The sequence below is a fragment of the Hippopotamus amphibius genome, chromosome 2 (assembly GCF_030028045.1).
Source record: "Hippopotamus amphibius kiboko isolate mHipAmp2 chromosome 2, mHipAmp2.hap2, whole genome shotgun sequence".
Taxonomy (NCBI): domain Eukaryota; kingdom Metazoa; phylum Chordata; class Mammalia; order Artiodactyla; family Hippopotamidae; genus Hippopotamus; species Hippopotamus amphibius.
In genome coordinates this window covers 182,271,177-182,298,471 of record NC_080187.1, presented here as the reverse complement: position 1 = coordinate 182,298,471, position 27,295 = coordinate 182,271,177, and the positions used below count along the sequence as shown (strand labels likewise).

At 34.3% G+C, this 27,295-nt stretch overlaps 1 protein-coding gene across 1 annotated transcript in view; it reads right to left on the bottom strand.

Moving 5' to 3' along the window:
• The window catches only part of FAM98B (family with sequence similarity 98 member B), a 34,831-nt gene that overhangs the window by 2,144 nt on the left and 5,392 nt on the right, over positions 1 to 27,295 (bottom strand). The window contains exons 2-7 of the mRNA XM_057721618.1: positions 22,459 to 22,604; positions 21,199 to 21,333; positions 15,375 to 15,553; positions 12,178 to 12,258; positions 11,465 to 11,581; positions 2,056 to 2,223 (exon numbers count right to left, since the gene is read on the bottom strand). Of these exons, the coding sequence (XP_057577601.1) occupies positions 2,056 to 2,223; positions 11,465 to 11,581; positions 12,178 to 12,258; positions 15,375 to 15,553; positions 21,199 to 21,333; positions 22,459 to 22,604 (826 nt within the window). The remainder of the gene's footprint in view (positions 1 to 2,055; positions 2,224 to 11,464; positions 11,582 to 12,177; positions 12,259 to 15,374; positions 15,554 to 21,198; positions 21,334 to 22,458; positions 22,605 to 27,295) is intronic.

Sequence of the window (27,295 nt, the reverse complement as noted above, 5' to 3'; positions counted from 1 at the left end):
AAATGTTACAAGAGACAAGAAAGGACATTGCATAAAGATCAAGGGATCAATCCAAGAAGAGATAACAATTATAAATATATATGCACCCAATATAGGAGCCCCTCAATACATAAGGCAAATGCTAACAACTATAAAAGAGGAAATACAAGGCAGAAATAGAGACACAGATGTAGAGAACAAATATATGGACACCAAGTGGGGAAACCGGGGAGGGTTGGGGGGGAATGAACTGGGTGATTGGGATACAAAATTGTACACTCTAAATATATGTTGTTTATTGTCTGTTAACTGTATCTCAATAAAAGTTCTTAAAAAAAAAAAAACATTTAAAATATACATAAACTACCCTACATTAATTAACTTCATATCCATTTATACAACAACTCTGGACTTTATTGCCATTGGTTTGGTAATAGATTATCTAATAAAAGACTATTTCTAAGCACATTTTATTTCAACAAAGTATGAAATATATATGATAACATGTGGGTGTAATGTGGTCAGAGATGAACATAATGGATATAATCCAAGGTAACCATTACAAAGAGAGACAAGGATTTTCAATGAACTGTTCCTTTTTTAAGAGAGACTGAAGCTCACTAACTTTCAGTGGTGATACAAGTTACTATATTATAAAGAAAATAAAGATGATACACTTCCTTAACCATGCTTTATAATACCTTGAAGGATAAACTAAGGAAGAGTTTGCTTTAAGTCCCCAACCTGCCGTAGAAAGGAGCTACTTTATATGCTTGTGAAGAGAAACCAAAAGGAAGCAAATGTCAGGAAAAAAGGTAAACCAGAACTGCCTCAACCAAAATGATCTATGAATCAGTTGTGTTCTACTTCCTTTGATCCTCTAATCAAAATCATGTTTTACTACTTTACATCATAAACGAAAGACCAAAAGTACAACATCCTCACTGTGGGACAAAGTTTGAAGTAAGTATGCAAACATTCTTTTAAAGTCAGCAACAACGTCCTAATTACCAACTCCAAAAAGTAGCTTTTCTTGGTTGTTATCCTCATTGGTCTCCCTGCCAAACATGCTATGTCGGTGGAGATACAGGGACTCTGTTTCAAGATCTGGTAAGATTGCCCTCAAATAACTGGACTATAAATCACAAACTCAGAAAAGAGATGGACAATGTCACTTAAAGAAATAGAACTCTTGATGCAGCAAGACTAGTTTATAACCTGATGCAAGATAGTAAGTAACATATTTAAAAACAGAACATTTTCAGAAGAGAGGAGGTTGACCTAAAATGGAAGCAGGAAGGCCCAAACACTGGTGCCTACTTAGCAATAATTAGCAAATTGACTTTATATACAACCTTCCCTTGATACAGGACAACTTTCTCACTGCACTGAATAAGAAACGATGTTTTAAAATTACCAAAAGCCCTTTCTTCTGATTTTTTGCTCTTTTGTAGTAAAGTCTGTCATAGAGGGATCTATCTAAATGAAGAGTATACGCTAGTCAAAGTGATATAAACATTCTAAATTAGTTTATTGTTGCTGCTGCTGTCGTAAAGTAAAAAACTCACACTCTTTGAACTTGTTTAAGACCACTGTCAGAGAAATGGATCTATACTCTAAATCAAGAAGTGGAAGCTCCAAGAGATTCCGCAACTTGCCCAAGGTGATTGCTCTAAGTAAATGATAGAGCTAGGACGTGAACCCAAAGCACGTACTCTTCCCTTTTACACCAAGGATCTAAGGAAATATGTGAGTACTCAAAATGACTCCTACAGATTTTTTACTGACAAAAATGATTACATTATTGGAAAGGAGGCAAATATTTCTTGCTAACACTACTGATAAAAATAACTCAATTCCTCTAATTCAAATAAAACTGTGGTTTAATTTACAAATACAGAAATTCAAATAAACATGCACACAGAAAACGTTACTAAGCCTAAACTGACTGAAGCCCCTCCACCACTGTTTTCTAGGAGTTCACTAAGATTAAAAGAAAAATGGATTAAAATCTGTAAAAATCTCAAACAAGGATATTATGAATTCATTCTCTACTGTACTGAAAGAAAATCCAACCTTATTAATGGCACATGCTGTCTTCTCCCGGCTGGAGCCACTACTTGTCCTGATGATTTTGGACAGATCTTCACGGGCAGCAAGTAGATGTGCCAAGGTTATTGTTGTCTTGGGTGACAAAGCATAACGCTTAGGCTGGTAAATTCTTGCTATGTCATCTGTTTTTACCTAAATGACAAAATTCAGGGAAAAAAGGAACCAAAGAACATTTCAATGAAAGAGCAATGGCAATCATAATCTTCAGAAAGAAAAAAAAAGATAAAACACAAGCAAAGAAATAGAGAAGAGTAAAACATTCAAATATCTGATAATCTATAAGAACGAGAGAAAAAAAAGACCAAAAAATGCTAAAAGACTACATAACTACCAGCAACAACTCATTTAAAAAGTAACAGAAAAAGATTCCATTCATATTAACAAAAAGCAAAATACCTAAAAATAGCTTTATCAAAAACACATACAGAACATTTAAGAAGAAAACATTAGTAAATCTACAAAAACAAAAGGAAAATTTGAATAAATGGAGAGAAATACCAAGCTTCTGGGACACTGAGTATTGTTAGTTTGTCTCGAAATTAACTTTTAGATTTACTGCAGTCCTCTTGGAATTTTTTTTTGGTGGGGCGGGGGTTGGTGCAGGGAGGTAGCAGATATCTAAAGTTAATTAAGACATGAAATATGTATGAATGACTAAAACAATTTTTAAAAAGAAGAGTTTTACCAGCTATTAATATGTAGTATGAAATTATCATCATTGCCTTAACAACTAACATTCACTGACCACTTGTTAAACGTGCCAAAATATTCTTCCTTTAATATTGTTTCTTTAATCCTCAAAACACCTTTTTAGAGTGGTTGTACAGATAGCAGTATACTATCCTACCTCAGCCTAATTAAATAGAACTTGTGGGGGATGGGGAATAGATTGATGAAACAAAAGAGGCAATTGAGATTCAGGGCCTAATAAATGCATGAATGCAATAAATGACAGAGGAGGCATCAAAGATCAGTGAGATTAAAAGTCATGGAGGAAACTTAAATGCCTATTACTAAGTGAAAGGAGCTTATCTGAAAACAATTATCTATATAATTCCAACTATACGACATTCTGGAAAAAGCAAAACGACAGAGATAGCAAAAAGATCAATGGGTTGCCAGGGGTTTTGGCAGGGAGGGAAGAACAGGCAAAGCAGAGAAGATTTTTAGGACAGTGAAAATATTCTGTATGATACTATAATGGTGGATACCTGTCTTTGTATATTTTTTTCAAACCCATAGAATGTACAGCACCAACAGTGAAACCTAACATAAACTACTGGACTTTGGATAATAATGATGTATCAATGTAGGTTCATCAACTGCAAAAATTTACTACTCTGGTGGGGGATGTTGATGATGGGAGGGCTATGTATGTGTGGGAGCAGGGGGTAAAGGCAATCTCAGAATCTTCTGTTCAATATTGCTATGAACCCTAAACTGCCCTAAATAATAAAGAATATTAAAACATTTCTTAAAAAGATCAGTGAGAAAAGAAATAATTTTTTAAATGGTGCTGGAAGGAACTATTGTCTATTTGCAAAATAATAATAATGCACAACATATACAAAGGGGATTCCAAATATAATAGTTTATTGTTTAACTACAAGCAACTGTATGCCAATAAAATGGACAACCTAGAAGAAATAGACAAATTCTCCAAAGTGTACAACCTTCTAAGATTGAACCAGGAAGAAACAGAAAATATGAACAGGCCAATCACAAGTACTGAAATTGAAACAGTGATTTAAAAACTTCCAACAAACAAAAGTCCAGGACCAGGCAGCTTCATGGGTGAATTCTAACATTTAGAAAAGAGTTAACATCTATCCTTCTCAAACTATTTTAAAAACTTGCAGAGAAAGGAACACTCCCAAGCTCATTCTACAAGGCCGTCACCCCAATACCAAAACCAGACAAAGATATCACAAAAAAAGAAAATCACAGGCCGATGTCACTGATGAACATAGAAGCAAAAATCCTCAACAAAATACTAGCAAACCAAATCCAACAACACCTTAGAACAATTATATACCATGATCGAGTGGGATTTATCCCAGGGATACAAGGATTCTTCAACATACATAAATCAATCAATGTGATGCACCACATTAACAAACTGAAGAATAAAAACCATATGATCATCTCAATAGATGCAAAAAAAGCTTTTGACAAAATCCAACACCCATTTATGATAAAAACTCTCCAGAAAGCAGGCACAGAGGGAACATACTTCAACATAATAAATGCCATATATGACAAACCCACAGCAAACATCATTCTCAATGGTGAAAAGCTGAAAGCATTTCCTCTAAGACCAGAAACAAGACAAGGATGTCCACTCTCTCCACTTCTTTTCAACATAGTTTTGGAAGTCCTCACCATGGCAGACAGAGAAGAAAAAGAAATAAAAGGAATCCAAATTGGAAAGAAGAGATAAAACTGTCACTGTTTGCAGATGACATGATACTATACATAGAAATCCTAAAGATTCTACCAGAAAACTAGTAAAGCTCATCAATGAATTTGGTAAAGTTGCAGGATATAAAATTAATACACAGAAATCTCCTGCATTCCTATACATCAACAACAAAAGATCAGAAAGAGAAAATGAGTGAAACAATCCCATTTACCAATGCATCAAAAAGAATAAAATACCAGTACTCATAAATCCAGGCAAAAGACCTGTACTCAGAAAATTATAAGATACTGATGAAAGAAATTAAAAGATGAACAAACAGACAGAAAGATATACCACGTTCCTGGATTGGAAGAATCAATATTGTCAAAATGACTATACTACCCAAAGTAATCTACAGATTCAATGCAATCCCTATCAAATTACCAATAGCATTTTTCACAGAATTAGAACAAAAAAAAAATTTTTTTTTTAAAGGTCTAGATTTTTTGTCTCAACGTTGACTTGTTTTGTAGGTTTTCACAAATCATCCTTTGGACTGAACTCTCCCACTGAGTCTGAGGCACCACATTACATACTGGAACTTCAATATACATGAAACACAGTTCTCTTTTTCACATAGTTTTCTTCCTCACCCATAATAAGGGTTTGTCGGATAACACAATCCAGGAGAGGAGGCAAGGGACACCAGATTAATTTGGCAAGCCTCTGCAAACTGCATGCTCCAGGGAGTGCAAGGATCATCCCGTAAGATGCTAAGGTATTGTTGTTAAAGTTTGCATGTTAGTCTAAAGATCTTTAGAATAAAAAATTTTACAAATTGTATGAACAAACAAAAAACTACGAATAGTCAAGGCAATCTTGAGAGAGAAAAATGGAGCTGGAAGAATCAGGCTCCCTGACTTCAGACTATCCTACAAAGCTACAGTAATGAAAACAGTATGGTACTGGCACAAACACAGAAAGATAAATTAATGGAAAAGGATAGAAGGCCCAGAGATAAATCCATGCACCTAATCTATGATAAAGGAGGCAAGAATATACAATGGAGAAAAGACAGTCACTTCAATAAGTGGTGCTGGGAAAACTAGACAGCTACATGTGAAAGAATGAAATTAGAACATTCTCTAACACCTTACGCAAAAATAAACTCAAAATAGATTAAAGACCTAATTGTAAGACTAAATACTATAAAACTCTTAGAGGAAAACATAGGCAGAACACTCTCGGACATAAATCACAGCAAGATCTCTTTTGATCCACCTCCAACAGTAATGAAAATAAAAACAAAAATAAATGGGACCTAATTAAACTTAAAAGCTTTTGCACAGCAAAGGAAATCATCAACAAAATGAAAAGAAAACCCACACAACGGGAGAAAATATTTGCAAATGAAGCAACTGACAAGGGATTACTCTCCAAAACATATAAACAGCTCATGCAACTCAATATCAAAAAAACAAAAAACCCAATCAAAAAAATGGGTGTAAGAGCTAAACAAACATTTCTCCAAATAAAACATACAGATGGCTAAAAAGCATGTGAAAAGATACTCAACATCGCTAATTATCAGAGAAATGCAAATCAAAACTACAACGAGGTATCACCTCACACTGGTTAGAATGGCCATCATCAAAAAATCTACAAACAATAAATGCTGGAGAGGGTGTGGAGAAAAGGGAACCCTCCTGCACTGTTGGTGGGAATGTAAATTGGTACAGCCACTATGGAGAACAGTATGGAGATTCCTTTAAAACTAAAAGCAGAGCTACCACATGACCCTACAATCCCACTCCTGGGCATATATCCAGAGAAAAATAATTCAAAAGGATACATACACCCCAGTGTTCACTGCAGCACTGTTTACAATAGCCAGGACATGGAAGCAACCTAAATGTCCACTGAAAGAGGAATGGATAAAGGAGGTGTGGTACATATATACAATGGAATATTAGTCATAAAAAAGAACAAAATAATGCCATTTGCAGCAACATGGATGGACCTAGAGATTATCGTACTAAGTGAAGTAAGTCAGACAGGGAAAGACAAATATCATATGATATTGCTTATATGCAGAATCTAAAAAAATCGTACAAATGAGCCTATTTACAAAACAGAAATAGAGTTGCAGATGTAGAAAACAAACTTATGGTTACCAAGGGGGAAGGGAGGGGAAGAGGGATAAACTGGGAGATTGGAATTGACATACACACACTACTATATTTAAAATAGATAACTAATAAGAACCTACTGTATGGCTCAGGGAACTCTATTCGATACTCTGTAATGACCTATACGGGAACAGAATATAAAAAAGAGTGGGTATATGTATAACCAACTCACTTTGCTGTACAGCAGAAACTAACATAACACTGTAAATCAACTACACTCAGTAAAAAAATTAATTAAAAATTTTTAAAAGAGTTCATTCTTTAAAGTTTCATTTTAAACTGAAAAACTTAACTAATATTATGAAGACAAAAATTTCTGCACATCAAAAGACATAAAACAAAAGATCACTGGGGAAAATATTTTCAACAAATAAAGCAACTAGCTAACTTCCTTAATATATAAAAGCTCAATCAGAAGGAAAACAGGAGGACCTTAAGGGGGCAAAAAAGACAAGACACACATAGAAATTTCAAAAAAGAGGAAATTCAAATGACTAATACGCCTATGAAAAAAAGTTCAACTTTATCAATAATAAAAATATACAAATTAAAACAATTTTGTCTTTTTTAACAATCAAGTTAGCCATAAATTGATAATATTCTCAATTTATCAAGGCAAAATTTCATTTTCCCTACTTACAGGAACTTAAATTCATACAAACTTTCTAAAAAAACAATGTGGTCATGTCAAATAAGAGCATTAAGAGTCATAACCTCTGACAGATTAAATCTCCATTTAGGAATCTACGGGTTTCACATCTGTGGACACGGAGGGCTGATTGTGCAATTATGTAGGACAACACGGATGAAAGTTGAAAGCATTATGCTAAGAAGGCAGAGATAAAAAAAAAACCACATCCTGTATAATTCCTTATATATATGAAATATCCAGATCAGGCAAATCCAGAGAGACAGAAAGTAGGTTATAATAGTGAGTGCCAGAGAAGGGAGGTGACAGCCACAAAAAAGGGAAAATAAGATAAAGATATTAAATTCAACAAGAAAACAGTATAAATGCATATATTCATATAATCAATTGAAAATGATGACATGAAAGGCCAAAATTTGACCAAAAAATATTCTAAAAGTCTTCTAGACTAAGGAAAAAAAGAACAAAAGCACAATCTCCTAAAACATGGTGAATTAAAGACCAAGATGAGATAAAGATACTTCCTAAAGGGTATTTTCTCAAAATCTCTAAGTTTAAGGCTAGTCCGGGCCACTCTGGATGTTCAAAATAAAAAGAACACGTCAAAACTCATTTGTTTGGATTCCTCTGTAAGCTTAAGGCCAACATTGAAAACATCCTTCAATTTAGTATGTTAAGATACTTTTAATGCACTACCTTTCACAATTTTCATTACATTCCTACACTCCTGTTTCTCATTATAATTTGAGCAGATTAAACTGGAGAGCCAACATGTAAACAACCTTTAAAAAGTTTCCAGAGGTCAGTAAAACTGGTACCTCCCACACATCTAAATTCTATTCCTTTTCTTTAGGTCAACAATCATGTCACCCACTTCTCTGGTAACTCAGAGCTCTCAGAGCATCTGGGTTTCTGGCATACAATGGTCACTTCAATGATGTGGACACACAACACGTCTGGAGTTACCTGGTGCGCATGCAGAAGAGAAACAGGTTTTAACCTTCTGAGAAGTTGATTAGATTTTACAGATAGTGAAATCTTCTAAAAATGTCCTATACCTAATCATATAGGGTGCTGAGATGCTCATCCAGAACCAGGTACATCATAGTGCTTGACCCATGTGAGGTGCTAAATAAATTTTATTGAAAGAAAATACATAAATGACAGTCCTCAGCTCTCCCTTACAGCTATTCTATTACTATGCTAAAAAAAATTTTTCTGTGAAATAATAATAGTTTTCACCAAAAACTAAATTTTTTTACATCTGTCTGCCAAGTGTTTGGAAGGAGACTCTATGTATAATACATAAGGGAGTATTTCTAGGTAAATGAGTCAGATTAAACACATTAAGTTATATATATATATATATTTTTAAAAGTACACATGTACTACAATAAAGAGAATGGAAAATAGGAATACAGGTAAGAAGGGAATCAACATCTCAGAAAATGAAATCAGGAGCCAAAAATAGGGATTAACTCAGTCTATGTGTGGAACAGTCTATTCCTCCAACCCCTGGTGCCATGCTGCCACTCCTCCTCCCCTGGCCAAAGGAGAATAATGTATGAAAAAAATGAGGCTTCCCCTCTTGCAAAAGTGAGCAGCTATAGAGAAAAGACATCTATAAGAGAGCATTAGGAATTTCCACAGCACAGTGGCCAGTTCCAAAGCCTGATGTCAACAATCCTTATCAATGACTATAGTTCCCAATAAGTTTTTCAGTGTCTTCTCTTAAATATGGACAATGAAGGACCATCATGATTTGAAGAAAGCCACCACAAAAGAGAGACCAAGAAAAAAAAACCAATAATTGCCCTGGAAGAGATAGAGATAATTAAAGGGGGAAAAAAACACCTTCCAAAAAAAATTTTTCATCCCCATTTAAGAAGATGGCACGTTCATAAAACAAGGGGGAAAACACACACACACACACACACACACACACAAAGGAAAACTTAAGCAAAAAGAATTCCTGGAAATGAAAAAATGATGGCAGAAAAAAAACTTAATGCCAAGCACAAAGTAAAATTGAGGACATTTCCATGAAAGTGAATCAAAAAGGAAAAGAGACAGAAAATGAGAAAAAAAATAAAGCAATTTAAGTGGATCTATCCAGGAGGTCTAACATCTGAATAAGAGTTTCAGAAAACAAAAGGGAAGAAATTAATACAGAGAAATATAAACACTTAGAGTCTATAGACTGAAAGGCCCACCTAATATTTAGCACAATGAATTCAAAAAGACCCAGACTGACATAGGCTGTGAAATTTCAGAACCCCAAGGATAGAGAAGAGTCCAAAAGCTCCCAGACAAAAAAAAAAGGTCATCCAAAAGGACAGAGAATGGCATCAGGTTTCTCAACACAGCAACACTACATGCTAGAAAACAATGAAGCAATGCCTTCAATATTCTTAGAGAAAAATGTTTTCCACCTAGAATTTTATATTTACCCAAACTATCAATCAAATATGGTAGCAGAATAAACTATTTTCAGAAAGCAAGGATTCAAAAAAATCACTCCTATGCACCCTTTGTAAGGAAGTTATTTGTGGATTTACTCTGGCAGATTGAGGGAATAAACAATGAATGAGGAGGCCATGCGACCCAGGAAATAGTGAAGTAGCCAAGGATAGGCATCCAAACAGCCCAAATTGCAATAGAAGGATACAAGCTTTTAAGAGGGAAAGTATAAAAAAAAAAAAAAAAAAAAGGGAAAGTATACAAAAAAGAGGACTCATTAGAATACCTGATTTTTAAAAAGTATATTTAAGAAGAGAAAAAAAAGAAAAAAGAAAAAAAAGCAGCAGCAGCATATGATAAAGAAACACAATCCAGGAAAAAAATGAAATCCAATTAGAAGATAAGATACCTGGTAAACAGAATGGCTCCCCAGAGATCTCCACATCCTAACCCCTGGAACCTGTGAATATGTCACCTTGCAGATACAGATACAAGTTAAGTTAGGTATCTTGAGATGGATTATCTGGGGGGGGCTCAGTGTAATCACAAGGATCCTGATAAGAGAGAGACAGGAGAAGGCATGTGACAGTGGAAGCAGAAAGAGAAAGACTGGAAGATCCTACACTGTTGACTCTGAAGATGTAGATGAGGTCAAGAGCTGTGGTAAAGCTGGAAGCTAGGAAATGCAAGGAAACAGATTCTCCCTTGAAGTGTCCGGGAGGAATGTAACCCTGCCAATACCTTCATTTTAGAACTTCTAATCTCTAGACCTGTAAGAGAATAAATATATATTATTTAAACCACTAAGTCTGCGGTAATTTGTTACAGCAGCCATAGAATGTGGGGCACTACTGGAGAGAGACGACCTCAGAGCCGAGACAACAGGTGAAGCCCTCAGCAGACAGTAAGCAGAACCAAAGTTAATCCAAAGAATGCAATAATAACATCTGAGAATAACAGGCACGGATTTACCCTCCAACCTGAAACAACCTGAAAAACTGGACAACCCATGTGAACCAGTGATTTTCACACACTGGACATCAAAGAGCACACGACAATGATCCCTCAAACGGGAAACAAATGTTTTCCTATAATTGTCCCAGCTTACTGTCTGGAGCAATTCCAGACTGTGATGCAGGGTAGGGTGGGAGGATCCCAGACGAAGCCTGAGTACAGATTAAAGGCATAAAATGGGAATGATGGGTAACAGCTCTCTAGAAAACTATCTGAAGAGATTCATATTTGGGAATGCCCCCCACCCACCCTCCAACCCCCTCTTCAACTGGAACACAGTCCACAGCCTCAAGACACCTTTAAGAAGATTTGTTCGGGCATCAGTGCTACCTGATTTATTCCTAAATCCTTCTTTCTTGACCAGTTGCTCACTATATCTATCTCACTACCACATACGATGCCTTCTTTTATGTATATCCTGGCATAAATCATAACATCTATGTGTTTTAAATAACTGAAAGATATGGGGAGAAATTAAGATATTTGCAAACAGGGATTTATACAAGACCAAGATCATTATTTAAGACCAGTAGTTGGCCTGGGCAAGAGGTTTGGATAGAGCAATAAAGTGCAAATGCAGCATCCTTATGTAAGACAGGAAAGCCTGAAGAGCTGTCACAGAGTACCACCTACAGGACAGAAATAGGAAAACAGCCTTACCTTTGCTCTATCAGACCATCCAAAAGACTGCACTGTTACATCTAATCGTTTCATCAGCATTCGCCGGCGGCACTCATATTCACAGGAAAGAGCATCATTGATTCTCTCCAGTTGTTCCTAAAGAATTTGGAAACAAAATTCATAACCTTTAGACTCATTATGCACAGAAAAGAAATCTGAGAGTTATGGTCAATACTTCCTACTAATTCACAAGATGGTACTTGATGGTCATTTTCTGATCCCATGAGATGTTACAGTCAATTATTTAAATAATAAAGATATCTGATAGAACATTTATGATACTCAGAAGATATTAAACACACAAGTTAAACTCTACAATTGGTAGAGTTTACCTGATCTTCAATCAAACGTGTTAATTTAAGTAAAACGTCTACTTGCAAAGTAGTCTGGACCAATAAGGAAAGAAAATACTAACAACTTCCCATCTTGTTGGCATAGAGCTACTACACTTTCAACTTACAACTATGCTAACATATTAGGCACTATAAATACTTTTGGCCAGGAATTTTTTTTGTAATTAATAATCTGAGTGAAGAAATGTTAGGATCTACTGCTCTAGAATATCAAGCCATTTTAATTCTCCAATATAAAAAAATGCACGCTACACACTGTAAAATCTAGATGTCCATTTGAAAAATTAAGTCATATTAACTAATTTAATTACATAAAACAAAAAACAGGGGGTGGCTTACCGCCTGCTCCAGATTTAAATCGATTTTCAGCAGTGGTTTTCCCACATGATTTTTCTGGACTTTTGAAAGAATATCTTTCACCTAAAATTAAACATAAGAGATTGTGAAAATGTACATCCCTAATTTAAAACAATCTTAATCTTGCTTAAAATGCTTTGAATGCTAGAGAATTAATAAAATGTTAAAGAGAAATAATTAAAATATACTAGGAAAGAATATCACTACAAAACAAAGTTTCTTTCTCAAAGAAGCATTAGTTACAGTAATTCAAGCTATAGCACACATTTTCCAGAGTAAGAAATAATGTAACATGGACAACTAAAGTGGCTACTAACAGGTTTTATTATAAGAATCTATATTTTTTATATGAAATAAATTCAGAGTTTCTCCTTAAGATGGCACACTCTTACATCCTGACAAATTCTCAAAAGGGACACCAAAACCTTTTCTGAGTATGTTGGTTTTACTCAAATATTTTGTACACCTACCATTGTTCAGCAAGACAACACAGGAGAGCAAGCCCTCTCAATTAGTCACTACATACACATTTCATTACTTTTGCAAAGCCGCTGATTTGAACTACTTGAAACATTTTTATTTTGGTGAACAGGATTGAAACATTCGCTTTTGTTTTAGCAATATCAGTGGCCATTCAAACAGGATGAAATATTTGCAGTTGCTTAGTTATAATGTAACTAGAGAAAATAATCATGAAGAGTTCACATTTTGAGGAATATGAAGCTTATTTAATGTTGGGGGACCTCTTTTAAAAAAAAGAATTGAGAATTATGAACACAAAAGGAGCTTGGAAACTAGTGGTGGCAATGGGAAGTGACTGTAAGTAGGCACATGGTTTCTTTTTAGGGTGGTGGAAATGTTCTAAAATTAGATTTTGATCATGTTGTACTCTGTAAATATACTAAAATCCACTGAATCGTACACTTTAGATGGGCAAATTTTATGGCACTTAACTTATATTTTGAGAAAGCTGTTTTTGAAAAATGAGCTTAGAAAGAACTTGTGCAAATGAGGAGTCCCAAAGATTATGCTTTACTAGCATCACAGTAAATCTACCACTACAAGTGACTACTGATACTATTCTTACATATTGCAAAGAATTATTAGCTTATTTTCTTAAAACATATCATTTCTGTAGATTCCTCACTATTGTAAATGTCTTCAGTTTTTATATTTCATATGCTACTAAAAGTTTTAGTCATAATCCCTTATTCAAGAGGGACTGACTGCATGCTTATAGTTTCTTACCTATAATCACATTCCCTGTATTTCAACATTAGATAACAGTTTTAATAAATTTGAGAATTACTTGTGACAGAGATGAAGTTAAGAGCAGTCTCTGGAGGTTGATCACCTGGGTTCAAAACTCCAGTCTCCCACTACTACTTAGAAACTTGCTTGTCTAATTTATTAAATCTTTCAGTACCTCAATTTTCTCAAATGGCTGTTATAAATAATACTACTACCTAATTCATTATAGGTGATGTAAGAATGCAATGAGTTATTATATATAAACATTTAGCACAGTAGATGCTACATGCTTGCTGCGAATACTACTATAAGTACTTTAGATTTACATTTGAACAGCTTCAAGCTAAAAAATGATAAATTTCCTCCCCAATGGTGATGAAGTGTCTCCTGGACATATCACACGTAGAAGAAAATATGGAAATTTTTTTTTTGATAGGAACTGAATGGAGAAGGAAGTCCTTTTAGGTAAACAGTTAGCCACGATGGCCATAGTAACTACTACCTCATAATTAGCCTGCCAGCACTTGAATATAGCCATTACAGCCTGCTTTAAGGAGGGAAAACATATTTGGGGATATTTTTAAATACTAACTGAAACTCATAAAAGGAAAAAGCCTCTCTGGGATCAATATGTGGAAGCACTGGGAGATCAGGAAAAGTCTAGAAATCTGTCTCAATTTGAAATAGCCCCAGGTAATTTAGCCAACCCTAGGTCATTCTTAATCCAGAGAAAAAATTTATGAAGAACAATTTATTAACTCTGGAACAATGTTTCTGAGCTGGGATTATTCTGAGCTTTATTATTTTCTGAGCTGGGATTCATAGGCTTATTCTTTGCTTTGCAAGTTCTAGGGGGAAAAAAAGGTTTTAATACTGTTTTCATCTTGATACTAAAATTCTCTTACATTCATTAAGACAAACCTTTTTTTTCAGTTCATAAATTATCAATGCAAAAGAGTAGTTTATTCAGTAATTTAGTTTAAGATAGCATGTCTAAAAACAGAGTTTTAGACCTACTCTTGAGGGTGAGAATTTTCTTTTCCTTTAAAAATGAATTCTTTATTATTCCCCTAGAGGACTCCTACAAAACCTAGGAATTAGGCCAGAATTTGGTCTGAGAGTAGCATTCTCTCTAATTTATGGCTTGACTAGGAACAAGGACAGTTTAATAATTGAAAAAAAATTTCAAAAAGCTAGAGGTACACAGTTTTTAGTTTTGTAACTACTGCATCAGGGTACACATTCATTTATTCACTATACAACAAACATTTAATAAACACTTATCTACCAGAAATTGTGTATTTCTTTGCTCACTGCCAAAGATAACCACATTGCAATACTAATAACAACATCCATTAAAAAGAAATTTAGTTTGCCTTTGATTTTGTAGGATAACTCTACTTCTTTCATTATACTATAATACAACCTTGTTTGGAAAAGGGACCCTTAAATTTGCAAAGAGATTTCTATCAGGGCAAACTTTCACAAAGCCTAGCACTCACTAAGATCTGATTCCTGAATATTAGCTATAGACAAATAAGGTCACATGCATACTAACTCCAAATCCAGAATTTAGTTTACATCAAGATAAATGTCTCTTTAAACACAACGTATATCTTTCACTTAAAGGAAATACAGTTGACTTAAACAACATGGGTTTGAACCGTGTTGGTCCACTTATACGTGAATTTTTTTCACTAAATAAAATTATAGTACTCTCCAATCCACAGGTGGCTGAATTTACGAATATAAACCATAGATACAGAGGACCAACTGTGAAGTGGTATGTTAATTACAGACTCTAAAGAGGGTCAGCACCCCCAATCCCCCCACATTGTTCAAGGGTCAACTGTATTTTCATTTTTAATACAACATTTACATGTTAGCATTTAACTGAATTTGGGGGAAATGAAAAATAAATACAATACCTTTGACTCCACTTGGCTTAGCATAAGTGGAATGTCAGAAGTTGTTGACTTGGGAACACCAAGGGTATCGCAGATAGCTTGAACTTCCTGATAAATTTCACTATTTTTATCTAATTGAGAATTTTTACGTTTCTTGTTCTGTAATATCTGTAAAGCTTGAAGCTCTGTACTTAAAAATACTATAATAAGAAAAAGAAAAAACAAATAATGTTAAAATGCACAAGAACACTTTAAAAATCCCACTTCTGGGTATATATCCAAAGGAGCTGTAATCAGAATCTCAAAGAGATCTTCACTACTATATTCACTGCTCCATTGTTCATAATAGCCAAGATACTGAAACAACCTAAGAGTCCTTCAACAGATGGATGGATAAAGAAAATGTGGTATGCGTATACAATGGAATATTATCCAGCTTTAAAAAAGAAGGAAATCCAGCCATTTGTGACAACATGGATGAAACTGGAGAACACTGTGCAAAGTGAAATAAGCCAGATGCAAAATGACAAATACTAATGATATCACTTTTATGAGGAATCTAAAACAGTCAAACTCCTAAAGTACAAAGTAGAATGGTGGTTGCCAGGCTGGGGGAGGAGGAAACAGGGAGTTTAGTTAAACACAAATTTTACGTTTGTTAAATATAAATTTCTAAAGAACTGGTGATCTGTTTTATTGAAGTTTTAAAATCAGAGGGTGAACATAGTGGCAGAGCAGGAATAAAGACACATGTAGAGAACAGACTAGAGGCTACGGCGGGGAAGGGGAGGCTGGGACATAGTGAGATAGTAGCGCTGACATATATACATCACCAAATGTAAAATAGACAGCTACTGGGAAGCTGCTGCATACACAGGGAGATAAGCTCAGTCCTTTGTGAGGACCTAGAGGGATGGGATAGGATAGGGAGGGTGGGAGGGAGACTCAAAAGGAAGGAGATATGGGGACATACATATACATATAGCTGACTCACTTTGTTGTACAGCAGAAACTAACACAACATTGTAAAGCAATTATACTCTAATAAAGATGTATTAAAAAAAAATCAGAGGGACCCTGGCATAGTCCTCATAAGCAAAGTTTGATATATATTGGTTATATAAGATGAATTAGTCTTAGAGATCTATTTTACATTATAGTGCCTATATTTAACAACACTATTGTATACTTAATTTGCTAAGAGGATAAATCTTACAATAAGTAGTGTTATCACAAAAAGAAATAATAAAGAGAGCTGAAGGAAACTTTTTTTTAAAATAGTGCCTCCCTGCAAAGAGTTTAAAGTCTAGTAAGAGAGACCCACCAGTAAATCAATAATTTTTCAATGTTTAAGAATGTGTAAGACTGATAAAGTATTCTCTCTCTTATATACATAGCTCAAGCCAGGGGAGAATGTATAACTTTAACTGATCTATAAGCAGACAGAGCAATTTGAAAAACTGTTTGCCTTTAAGACAGACTACTCCAGACTGTTGACAAGTCCTTTCATTGTCACCATTTTATTTCATCCTTTCAACAGCCATATTTTTAAAAATTATTCAGGGACTTCCCTGGTGGTCCAGTGGTTCAGACTCTGTACTCCCAATGCTGGGGGCCCAGCTTCGATCCCTGGTCAGGAAACTAGATCCCGCATGCCACAACTAACAATCCCATATGCTGCAACTAAAGATCCTGCACGCTGCATCTAAGACCTGGCACAGCTAAATAATTTTTTAAATAAATAAAAATTATTCAAAAATTTTACATGGAAAAAACAAAACAAAATGGAAACAGACTCATATATGCAAAGAACAAATGCGTAGTTGCCAGAAAGGAGAGGTGTGAGGGTGCAGGTATAACAGGTGAAGGTACAAACCTCCTCTTAGAAAAGAAATAAGCCATGGGGATGTAATATACAATATAAAGAATATGGTCAATAATATTATAATAACTTTGCATAAGGACAGGTGATTACTAAACTTATCACGGTGACCATTTCAAAATGTATGCAAATGTCAAATCACTATGTGCTACACCTGAAACTAACATTTTACATGAACTACATTAAAAAAAAACAGTAAAAAAAATCTCATTTTGGAAAGCAAAAAATTATCTTAAGTCATTATAGTCTTTTTTAAAATTACCTTTCACAACAGCACAGTTAAGATATTGGGGGTTGGTTTGTTTTTATTTTAGATAAAGTTATACACACACAATTTAATACAATAGTTTCGACTTCAGCTGAGCAGAGAAAAATATCTGAGAAACTGTTTAAAAGTACAAGTGCCAGGGTCCCACCCTCAAAGATTCTGAACCAGTAGATCTGAAGTAGGATTTCAGAATCTATGTTGTTTTAGACCCAGGTGACTCTCATGGACAGGGAGGACTGAGAGCCACTAATTTAAGATTTTTCCATATAATCTACATGTGATAGTCTAAAGAACCCACAAAAAGCTAAGACCAATATGTATCAAACTTTGCTTATGAGGACTATGCCAGGGTCACTCTGATTTTAAAACTTCATTGAAACAGACCACCAGTTCTTCAAAAATTTATATTTTGGACAGAACCATGCCTGAAGTCAGTCTTTGTTCTATGGAAACATGCTGTATGTAACAGTACAAACAAGAGTTCAGCCTAGTATTTAAAATGCTCATCCACGCAGATGGAAAATAATACAGTGAAAAGTCTTCTTCCCATCACAGATCCTCAGATTCCCCCTCCCAAGAGGCAATCAGAATTAGTTTCCTGGGTATCTTTTTAGGCACAGTATGTATCTGTATATTTAATGTATGTTTCTACTATCTATGCACTTATATTTCTTTTATAGAAACAAGAACATACTATACATGTTCTGTATATTTTTTATTTACCAATATATCTTTGAGATCATTCTATATTTACACATTTTATCTAGTCTCATTCTAATGGCTATATAGTGGTATCTCCGCAAAGATGTACCATTCCTATTTAACTACTACAACAATGCCATAATGAACATTCTTTTCCATGTATCTTTGTACACTTAGTATGAACTCTGAGTCACTGAACTGCCAAGTCAAAAGACAGATGAATTTTAATTGCTACTGAAAATTTGCCTTTCCAAAAGATTGTACTAATTATTCTCCCACCACACTAATGCCTGTAAGTATATGACAGTGCTTACTCCCCCAAACTGGTAATTTTTTTTTCCTGGTATTTGCTAGCCTGGTAAGTGAAAAAATATCTTTTTTTTTTTTTTTGGTAACTCTTTAACTTTGGGTGATACTGGGCATCTTTTCATGTTCAGAAGCAATTTTTCTTTTTCTTAATAAATTTATTTATTTTTTTGGCCGTGTTGGGTCTTTTTTTTTTTTTGCTGTGCACAGGCTTTCTTTAGTTGTGGTGAGTGGGGGCTACTCTTCGTTGTGGTGTGCAGGCTCCTCATTGCCGTGGCTTCTCTTGTTGTGGAGCACAGGCTCTGGGCATGTGGGCTTCAGTAGTTGCAGCACATGGGCTTAATAGTTGTGGCTCACGGGCTCTAAAGCGCAGGCTCAATAGTTGGGGCACATGGGCTCTAAAGCACAGGCTCAATAGTTGTGGTGCACGGGCTTAGTTGCTCCATGGCACATGGGATCTTCCTGGAGCAGGGATCGAACCCGTGTCCCCTGCACTGGCAGGCAGATTCTTAAACACTGCACCACCTAGGAAGCCCCAGAAGCAATTTTTAAAAAACTTTTTTCTATAGAATGCCTTTTCATGCTTGATGTACTTTTGATATTTTTCCAATGAGTTTTTATCTTTATAAAAGCTCTCTACATAGTAAGGAATTTGGCCCTTTTTATTTTACACACATTGCAAACAATTCTAAGAAGACCATGAAAAAGCTTATATCAGTATGTTTTAAAGGTAGTCAAACTAAAGATGAAATAAATGCTGGTAAGACCATGAATTGGTATAACCTTTCTGGAGCAAAATATGGCATTATATATCTAGACCAAAGATTTTTTTTTTAATGTTCATAATCTTTGTCTAAGTAAAAGTAACCAAAATATGAACAAAGAAATTAAAATAGAAAAAAAAATCCAAATACCCCCAAACTTGAAATCTATTAAATAAAAATGTCCATAGCATAGAATGTTATGTAGCCAATTTAAATTATTTTTTCAAAAAATACTAAGTGATGGGAAAATGCTCACAACATATTAAATGAAGAAGATAGAGCAGGAACCAGATCCATAACAGATCTCAATCTTATTTAAATGTGTGTGTACAAAGGAAAAAGAGAAGGAAAAGGAAATATACTTAAAAGTTATTCATGATCCTCTCTGGAGAGTTAAATTATAAATTATTTTCTTCTTTACATATTTGTCTACTTTGTAAGATTTCTATGATGTGCGTGTAATTTTTCAACATGTAACAAAATTTACCATTCTATTTTTAAGTGTACAGTGGCATTCAGTGCATTCACACCATTGTATAACCATCACCACCATCCATTTCCAGAACTTTCTCATCTTCCTCAACTGAAACTCTGTACTCATTTAACACTAATTCCCCATTTCACCCCACCTTCCAAGCATGTATTTTTATAATCAGAAAAAACTATACCAACCTCTCTTATATCTCCTCTTTACTTTTACTTGGACCAGAAACTTATCATTATCACCGAGCTTCTCAGAAGCAAAGGCAAAAAGGGAAACATGATGATTTACATAGTTCTCACTGACTAACATAAACAGTATGCAAGTTCCTCATGACCAGTGCTTCTTAGCTTCTTTTTTGTCCCAATACACTTAAGGGTTACTGTGACCTTCCATTAATAACACGGTTCATTAAATCAGTGACTCACAATGAATGGGAGGAAGGCGAGGAAATAGTGTAAGAAATGGGGGGAAGGGCACATAATTTTTATCCTCCCCAACACACACAAAATAATTCAAATGTCAACACTTCCATCACCACCACTAGTTAAACACATAAACATGATTTCTGCTCTAATGAAACTAACATTTTAACACTAGAGCATAGAGGAATATATCACATGCATCTTTCTATAAATGGTACAACCTAAAATAATAAAAATCTTCAACAGAAGATGTTCGAAAAATTCTTTCAAAAGCTCACGTGTAGAACTTTCAAAACAGCATGAAATTAAACTAAAAAAAAATTTAAGGGCCCCAATATAAATAAGTGGATGTTATTTATAGTAATTGCTTAGATATAGGGTAATCTGTACTCCAAATTCACCCTGATGAAAATAGGCCACGATCACTAGAATTCAAGTTGCACAAGAGCACAATTGTTTTTAAACTGATATATCCCTAATGCTTAGAGCAGTTTCTGCTACAGTAGAACATGATGAATAAATACTGCATTGGCCAAAAACTTTGTTCAAGTTTTTCCATAAGATGTTACAGAAAAAAAAGGAATGAACTTTTTGGCCAACCCAATATTTTTGAACCATCATTCAGTGCCTATCATCTAATAATCTGTTTAGCAGCCTAGTTTCACAGTTTTAAGATTAAATAGGACTTTGGAGATCACTTTAGCCAACTAGTCATAAATGTAAAGTGATGAATTAAGTAAAGGAAAACTTACTAAAGTACTATATAAGTCAAAAACATAGGGCATTCTATATTGGCCAAATAAATCATAAGTGTTAGAAACCTTAGAGTGTATTAGTAGAATTTATACTACATTTATAAAAATAGCTGAGTCAGTTTCATATTTTAAGCCAAATATTAAAAATTTTCTAATAAACAAAATGTCTAATGCTTCATTAAAGTTTATAAATCTTGACTTGAAAATGACACAAACCAGATCAAACACATGCATTTAAATTGTTCAGAGAAACATAACTTACGCAGAAGTTTCAGACAGTCATCCTTCTTTTTTAAACGGTCTTTAATATCTCCTGATATGAGTACAGAATATGGACACGCCATTTCTTTTAAAAAGCCACTTATCTCAAGCTGGAAGCTTTCTAGATCATCTCTTCCTTTAAAAAAGAATAGGCACGAAACAGTTACTAAATATTTACTATGTAATCTGATACCATCAAATCTACCACTAGTTGATTTTAATTTTATATTCAATTCTAAATTTTCACTTTGACTTAAATCCTTAAATGTGTGACCCCAAAAGCTCAGGTAGAAGTCCTATTTCTACATGTAGACATATTTCTACATGTACAAAGTAACACTTAAGTTCAAGAATATAAGTATCTAATCATGAAATTATAAACATTTTTATATTTAAATCTGATAAGTATCTTCCAACAAGCAGATAAAATGGAAATATTTTATGTTAGTAACTAAAATATTAAAAGAATATGGCTATAATTATTAATTGGCTTTGGAGCAAATGATCCATTTCTATTGTATTTCTATGGATTCAGATAATAAATGCAATCATCTAATTAAGCCTCAGCACTTATCTTTCTTTCATAATGTAATTATGTGGGAACTTGTGTCATAAGTTCTGAATTCAGCTTATTTTACTTTGCTTCAAGTGAATTCTTTTAGATTTGGCAAGGAAAAAAACAATTTAAAAGTAAGGATGGCATCAGAAGGGAAGGCTACTTTGTCTCCTAGCAAATGCCCAATAAATTTTTATTTTTCATTTTATTACACTATTTGAAATTCTACCAAAGACCCACAAGAACTCCAGCTACCAATATAGTGATGAATTAAACAAACCTTGTGAGCTAGTACAAGAGTTTTTTATAAACGTATTCCTATGTGAATCCACAGCCTGAGTTATAGGTTTGGTAATACAAATTAGGAATTACATATCCTTTAGGAAAAAAACACCTTAATTCAAAATAAGCAGTATTCAAAATTAAACTTTTTAAATAACCAAATTCAGACTCTTTTTCTGAAGACTAATACTAAGTTTAAGACAGCATATAAACAAGAATTATAATTTTATATAAATTTAAGAACCAATTTTGGATTAATTAATACAAAATTTAATCCAAAAGTATTTAAATCACATATTGAAGTTCTTCATATTAATGACTTTTCTTTCTACAGTGAGCACATTATACATAAAACTGTAAATCATAACCTATACTTTCATTTTACTAGTAAACAGAAAAGTAAACAAAACTCAATGGCAATACCAGCTGAAGTGATACTTTCTTCCAAGTTGCACAATGATTTTATTTGAGAGCCTAACCAAACACAGAGCTCTGAAAATTCAGGTGAAGATAGTCCACCCTCTGCTGCCTTCATAAGGGCTTGCTCTTCTAACAGTGGTCCCTTATACCTAGAAAAAAATATATAAAAGGTTAAAACAAACAAATAAACAAACCCCTAATACACCTAATACTTTTTTTTTAAATTTTATTTATTTATTATTTTTGGGGGGTACACCAAGTTCAATCATCTGTTTTTATACACATATCCCCGTATTCCCTCCCTCCCTTGACTCCCCCCCCATCCTCCCTCGAGTCCCCCCCAACCTCTCCATCCCAGTAGTCTAAGGCATCTTCCGACCTCGAGTTGAACTCCCTTTGTTATACAACAACTTCCCACTGGCTATCTATTTTACAGTTGGTAGTACATATATGTCTGTGCTACTCTCTTGCTTCGTCTCAGCTTCCCCTTCAGCCCCCGCCCCCTCCCAAACCTCGAGTTCTCCAGTCCATTCTCTGCACCTGCGTCCTTGTTCTTGTCACTGAGTTCATCAGTACCATTTTTAGATTCCATATATGTGAGTTAGCATACAATATTTGTCTTTCTCTTTCTGACTTACTTCACTCTGTATGACAGACTCTAGGTCTATCCATCTCATTACATATAGCTCCATCTCATCCCTTTTTATAGCTGAGTAATATTCCATTGTATATATATGCCACATCTTCTTTATCCATTCATTTGTTGATGGGCATTTAGGTTGCTTCCATGTCCTGGCTATTGTAAAGAGTGCTGCAACGAACATTATGGTACATGTTTCTTTTGAGATTATGGTTTTCTTTGGGTATATGCCCAGGAGTGGGATTACTGGATCATATGGTAGTTCTATTTGTAGTTTTTTAAGGAACCTCCAAATTGTTTTCCATAGTGGCTGTACCAACTTACAGTCCCACCAACAGTGCAGGAGAGTTCCCTTTTCTCCACACCCTCTCCAACACTTGTTGTTTCCAGATTTTGTGATGATGGCCATTCTGATTGGTGTGAGGTGATACCTCACTGTGGCTTTGACTTGCATTTCTCTGATGATTAGGGATGCTGAGCATCTTTTCATGTGTTTGTTGGCCATCTCTAGTTCTTCTTTGGAGAAATGTCTATTTAGGTCTTCCGCCCATTTGTGATTGGGTTATTTGCTTTTTTGGTATGAAGCTGCATGAGCTGCTTGTATATTTTGGAGGTTAATCCTTTGTCCGTTGTTTCATAGGCAACTATTTTTTCCCATTCTGAGGGTTGCCTTCTTGTCTTGTTTATGGTTTCACTGTGCAAAAGCTTTTAAGTTTCATGAGATCCCATTTGTTTATTCTTGATTTTATTTCCATGATTCTAGGAGGTGGGTCCAAAAGGATCTTGCTTTGATGTATGTCATAGAGTGTTCTGCCTATGTTTTCCTCTAGACACCTAATACTTTTTAATCAAGGTTTGCTGCCTGTCTTTGCAAATAAAATATTATTGGAACATAACCAATAAATGTATTCATTTACAGACTCTCTCTGGCTGTTTTCCCTTATTTGTAACAAAGACAGTATGGCCAGTAAAGTCTAAAATTTTTCTATATAGTCTGTTATAGGAATAATTTGCTGATTTCTGCTCTATGTAATTAACATTTGACCTTTTTTGTTTTAAAATATTTTAGTAAAATTATCAACCAATTTTAAGACAAATATTACATATAACAAAGTCAAATTGAGTCTAATAACTATACTAGTTACAAGAATAAGAAAAAAGTAATATAGCAAAAGAACAGATGCAAGTGTTTTGTTTTTTTAATTTTATTTATTTATTATTTTTTGGGGGGCACACCAAGTTCAATCATCTGTTCAGATGCAAGTTTTAAATTTAAAAAATTAAAGCTGAAAAGGACCTATGAGATTATTTTAACCTTAATCATTTCTTTTATAATTCTATACTTTTAAACACTGCTACAAAGTGTATTTGAGAAGAACCTTAAATTTTCAAATCATTTTTATATATTAATTGAATTTGATACCTGTTTTCTACTTTTATTCTTTCTGTAACTAAGCTTTTTTTTTTTCTCACATTATTAACTTAAAGGTTTTAGCACATTTGATGGGTTTTAATCCATTGTGGTTATCTTTCTTTTGATACTTAAATTGTCCTATCTCTGATTAGTGGGAGCCCATTCATGTTAGTCAACAAGTCCTTTAACCTATCCCCAGAATTCTTGGAATGTTTTCCTTGCTTTCTATGACAATATGTTCCTGCCCTATACCTGTAATCAGCCATTTCTCTAAGAAGCCCTGATTCTCTTCAATGGTATTTAGAGCACACAGTCTGGTAGTAAAGGTTAGTCACTGTATCTGCACCTTACATCAGGAGTTCACACTGCTATTTCCAATTCAAATTTAGAATTGTAAGGTTTTTACCTATTTTGTTTTATATTTTTATCTATTTTTCTCTTACAATGAAAATTATAGTTTCTTATGACATTTACAGAATCCTAGTAAATATAAAAATAAACATAAATTAAATAGTTTCAGAATAGAAAAACCAGCATTATTACTAACAATAAAATTACTGAAAACAATTCATATTTTTATTTCTAGAATATATTCCAGTTTAAGGATATATAGAAAAACAATTCCTTTCCATGTGATTAAACCTCCCATTCAATATATTGATAGATATTTTTTTATTTTGATTTTTTTTTAAATATAAATTTATTTATTTTATTGGCTGTGTTGGGTCTTTTTTTGCTGTGTGCAGGCATTCTTTTTTTTTAGTTGCGGCGAGTGGGGGCTACTTTTAATTGTGGTGCGCAGGCTTCTCATTGCCGTGGCTTCTCTTGTTGCACAGCAAGGGCTCTAGGCGCGTGGGCACATGGGCTCAATATTTGTGGCGCACAGGCTTAGTTGCTCCATGGCATGTGGGATCTTCCTGGAGCAGGGATTGAACCCGTGTCCCCTGCATTGGCAGGTGGATTCTTAACCATTGCACCACCTAGGAAGCCCCTTGATTTAATTTTTAAGATTTGTCTTTTTGTTTTGATTTCATTTTAATTTTGCTTTATAATTATGTGAAACATGTATATGATTTCAAAGTCTAAAACAAAACAAGGTACATTCAGACAAATCTATCTTGCAATCTTAATACTGTTCACTCTACTCCGTTCCCTCCCTTCCTCAAAGGAAACCATATTTATTAGTCTGGGGTTGTCAAACCACAATGTTCTTAAATATAAATATAAACATACACACACACACACACACACATACACACACACACATATATACTCCTTTTTTAGATAAAAGGCAGCCTACTATCTACTGTTCTATTCCTTTTTTTAAACACATATACACACACACATATTATTTATATATACTAGAGATCTGTAGAGACACTATTCAATCATTTTTATAGTTGTATAGTACTCCATTGTCTGGATGTACCATATTTTATTTGCTATGCCCCCAGTGAAGGACATTTTGGTCTTTTGTAGTGCTTTGCTATTAGAAAAAACTGGGCAAATTTTTGCCAGTTTCTATCTCGGGCAGATTCCTAGAGGTGGGATTGTTGGATCAAAGGGTAAATGGATATTTAACTTTGCTGGATACTATTAAATTTTCCTATACAAGGGTTGTACCAGTAAAGTAGAAGAGTATCCATTACACATAACTCAAAGTTGTCAAACATTTGGATTTTTGACCATCTGATACTCAATATCGTTTTGATTTACTTTTTTCTTATGGCAAGACTATACATCTTTTCATATATTTAAAGGCCATTTGCATTTATTTTTTTCTAAATTCTCTGGTCATATCTCACAAAGGGTGAGTATTTCCAAATCCTCATTTTGCAGTTAAGAAATTAAGGTTTAACAGGGTTAGGATACTTGCCTTAGGTAGCAGGCCAGATGAATATTACAATTCATCTACACTTTACAGCAATGCTTTGAAGTTAGTATTAACCTAATTCTGTAGAAGCAGAAGATAATATCAGAAGATAAATAAGTGATGACACTTTGATTTAAATCCAGATTTGATCCCAAATGTTGCATGTGAACTCTGTCTACACTAACAAGAAAACAAAGTAAATAACCTGGCCAGGTAATGTAGCCAGGTAAAGGCAGCTGGGACTAGACCAGCCTCTGCTCCTCCAGCCAAGGCCCGTTATCCTGTATTACATTTCTACCATGTCTTACAGCACCTCTCATTGAGACTTAATAGTAAACATCTTATTTCCCCCTACTTGCTTTCATTTCTACAATAATGCAACAATCATAAGCTCTTGAAAAGATGTAACTAATTCATATTATTGGTGGTAAGTTATTTTTACTGAAATGCCAATTATAAAATTGAACAAAAATTTACTAAATCACCAAAAATACAAAATCCTGAATACCCAATCCTTAATGCCTCAGTTCATCAAATACGTAAAAATGAAAATAAAAGATAAATGCATTTAATAAACCTGAATATCTAATAACAATCACAATCATAATAGCAACTAACATTTATAAACTAATCTTAGGCCAGTGCTATGTGCTTTATGTATATTACCTCATTTAATTGTCACAATATCCTATAAGATAGGTATTATCATGCTTAGTTTGTTCTATAAATTCTTATTTCACTAGGAAAGTGCTATTCCTATTCCAAACACTGGGGACACCTCCCCTAGGCCCAGATTCTCCCAGGACCATACACACTGGAACCATAGTTGCTGATCTGACACTACTTTAATCTGGCTGAACCACATCTTCAGTTCAGTAGGGCCACTGGCAAACCTTCACAAATACACAGCCAA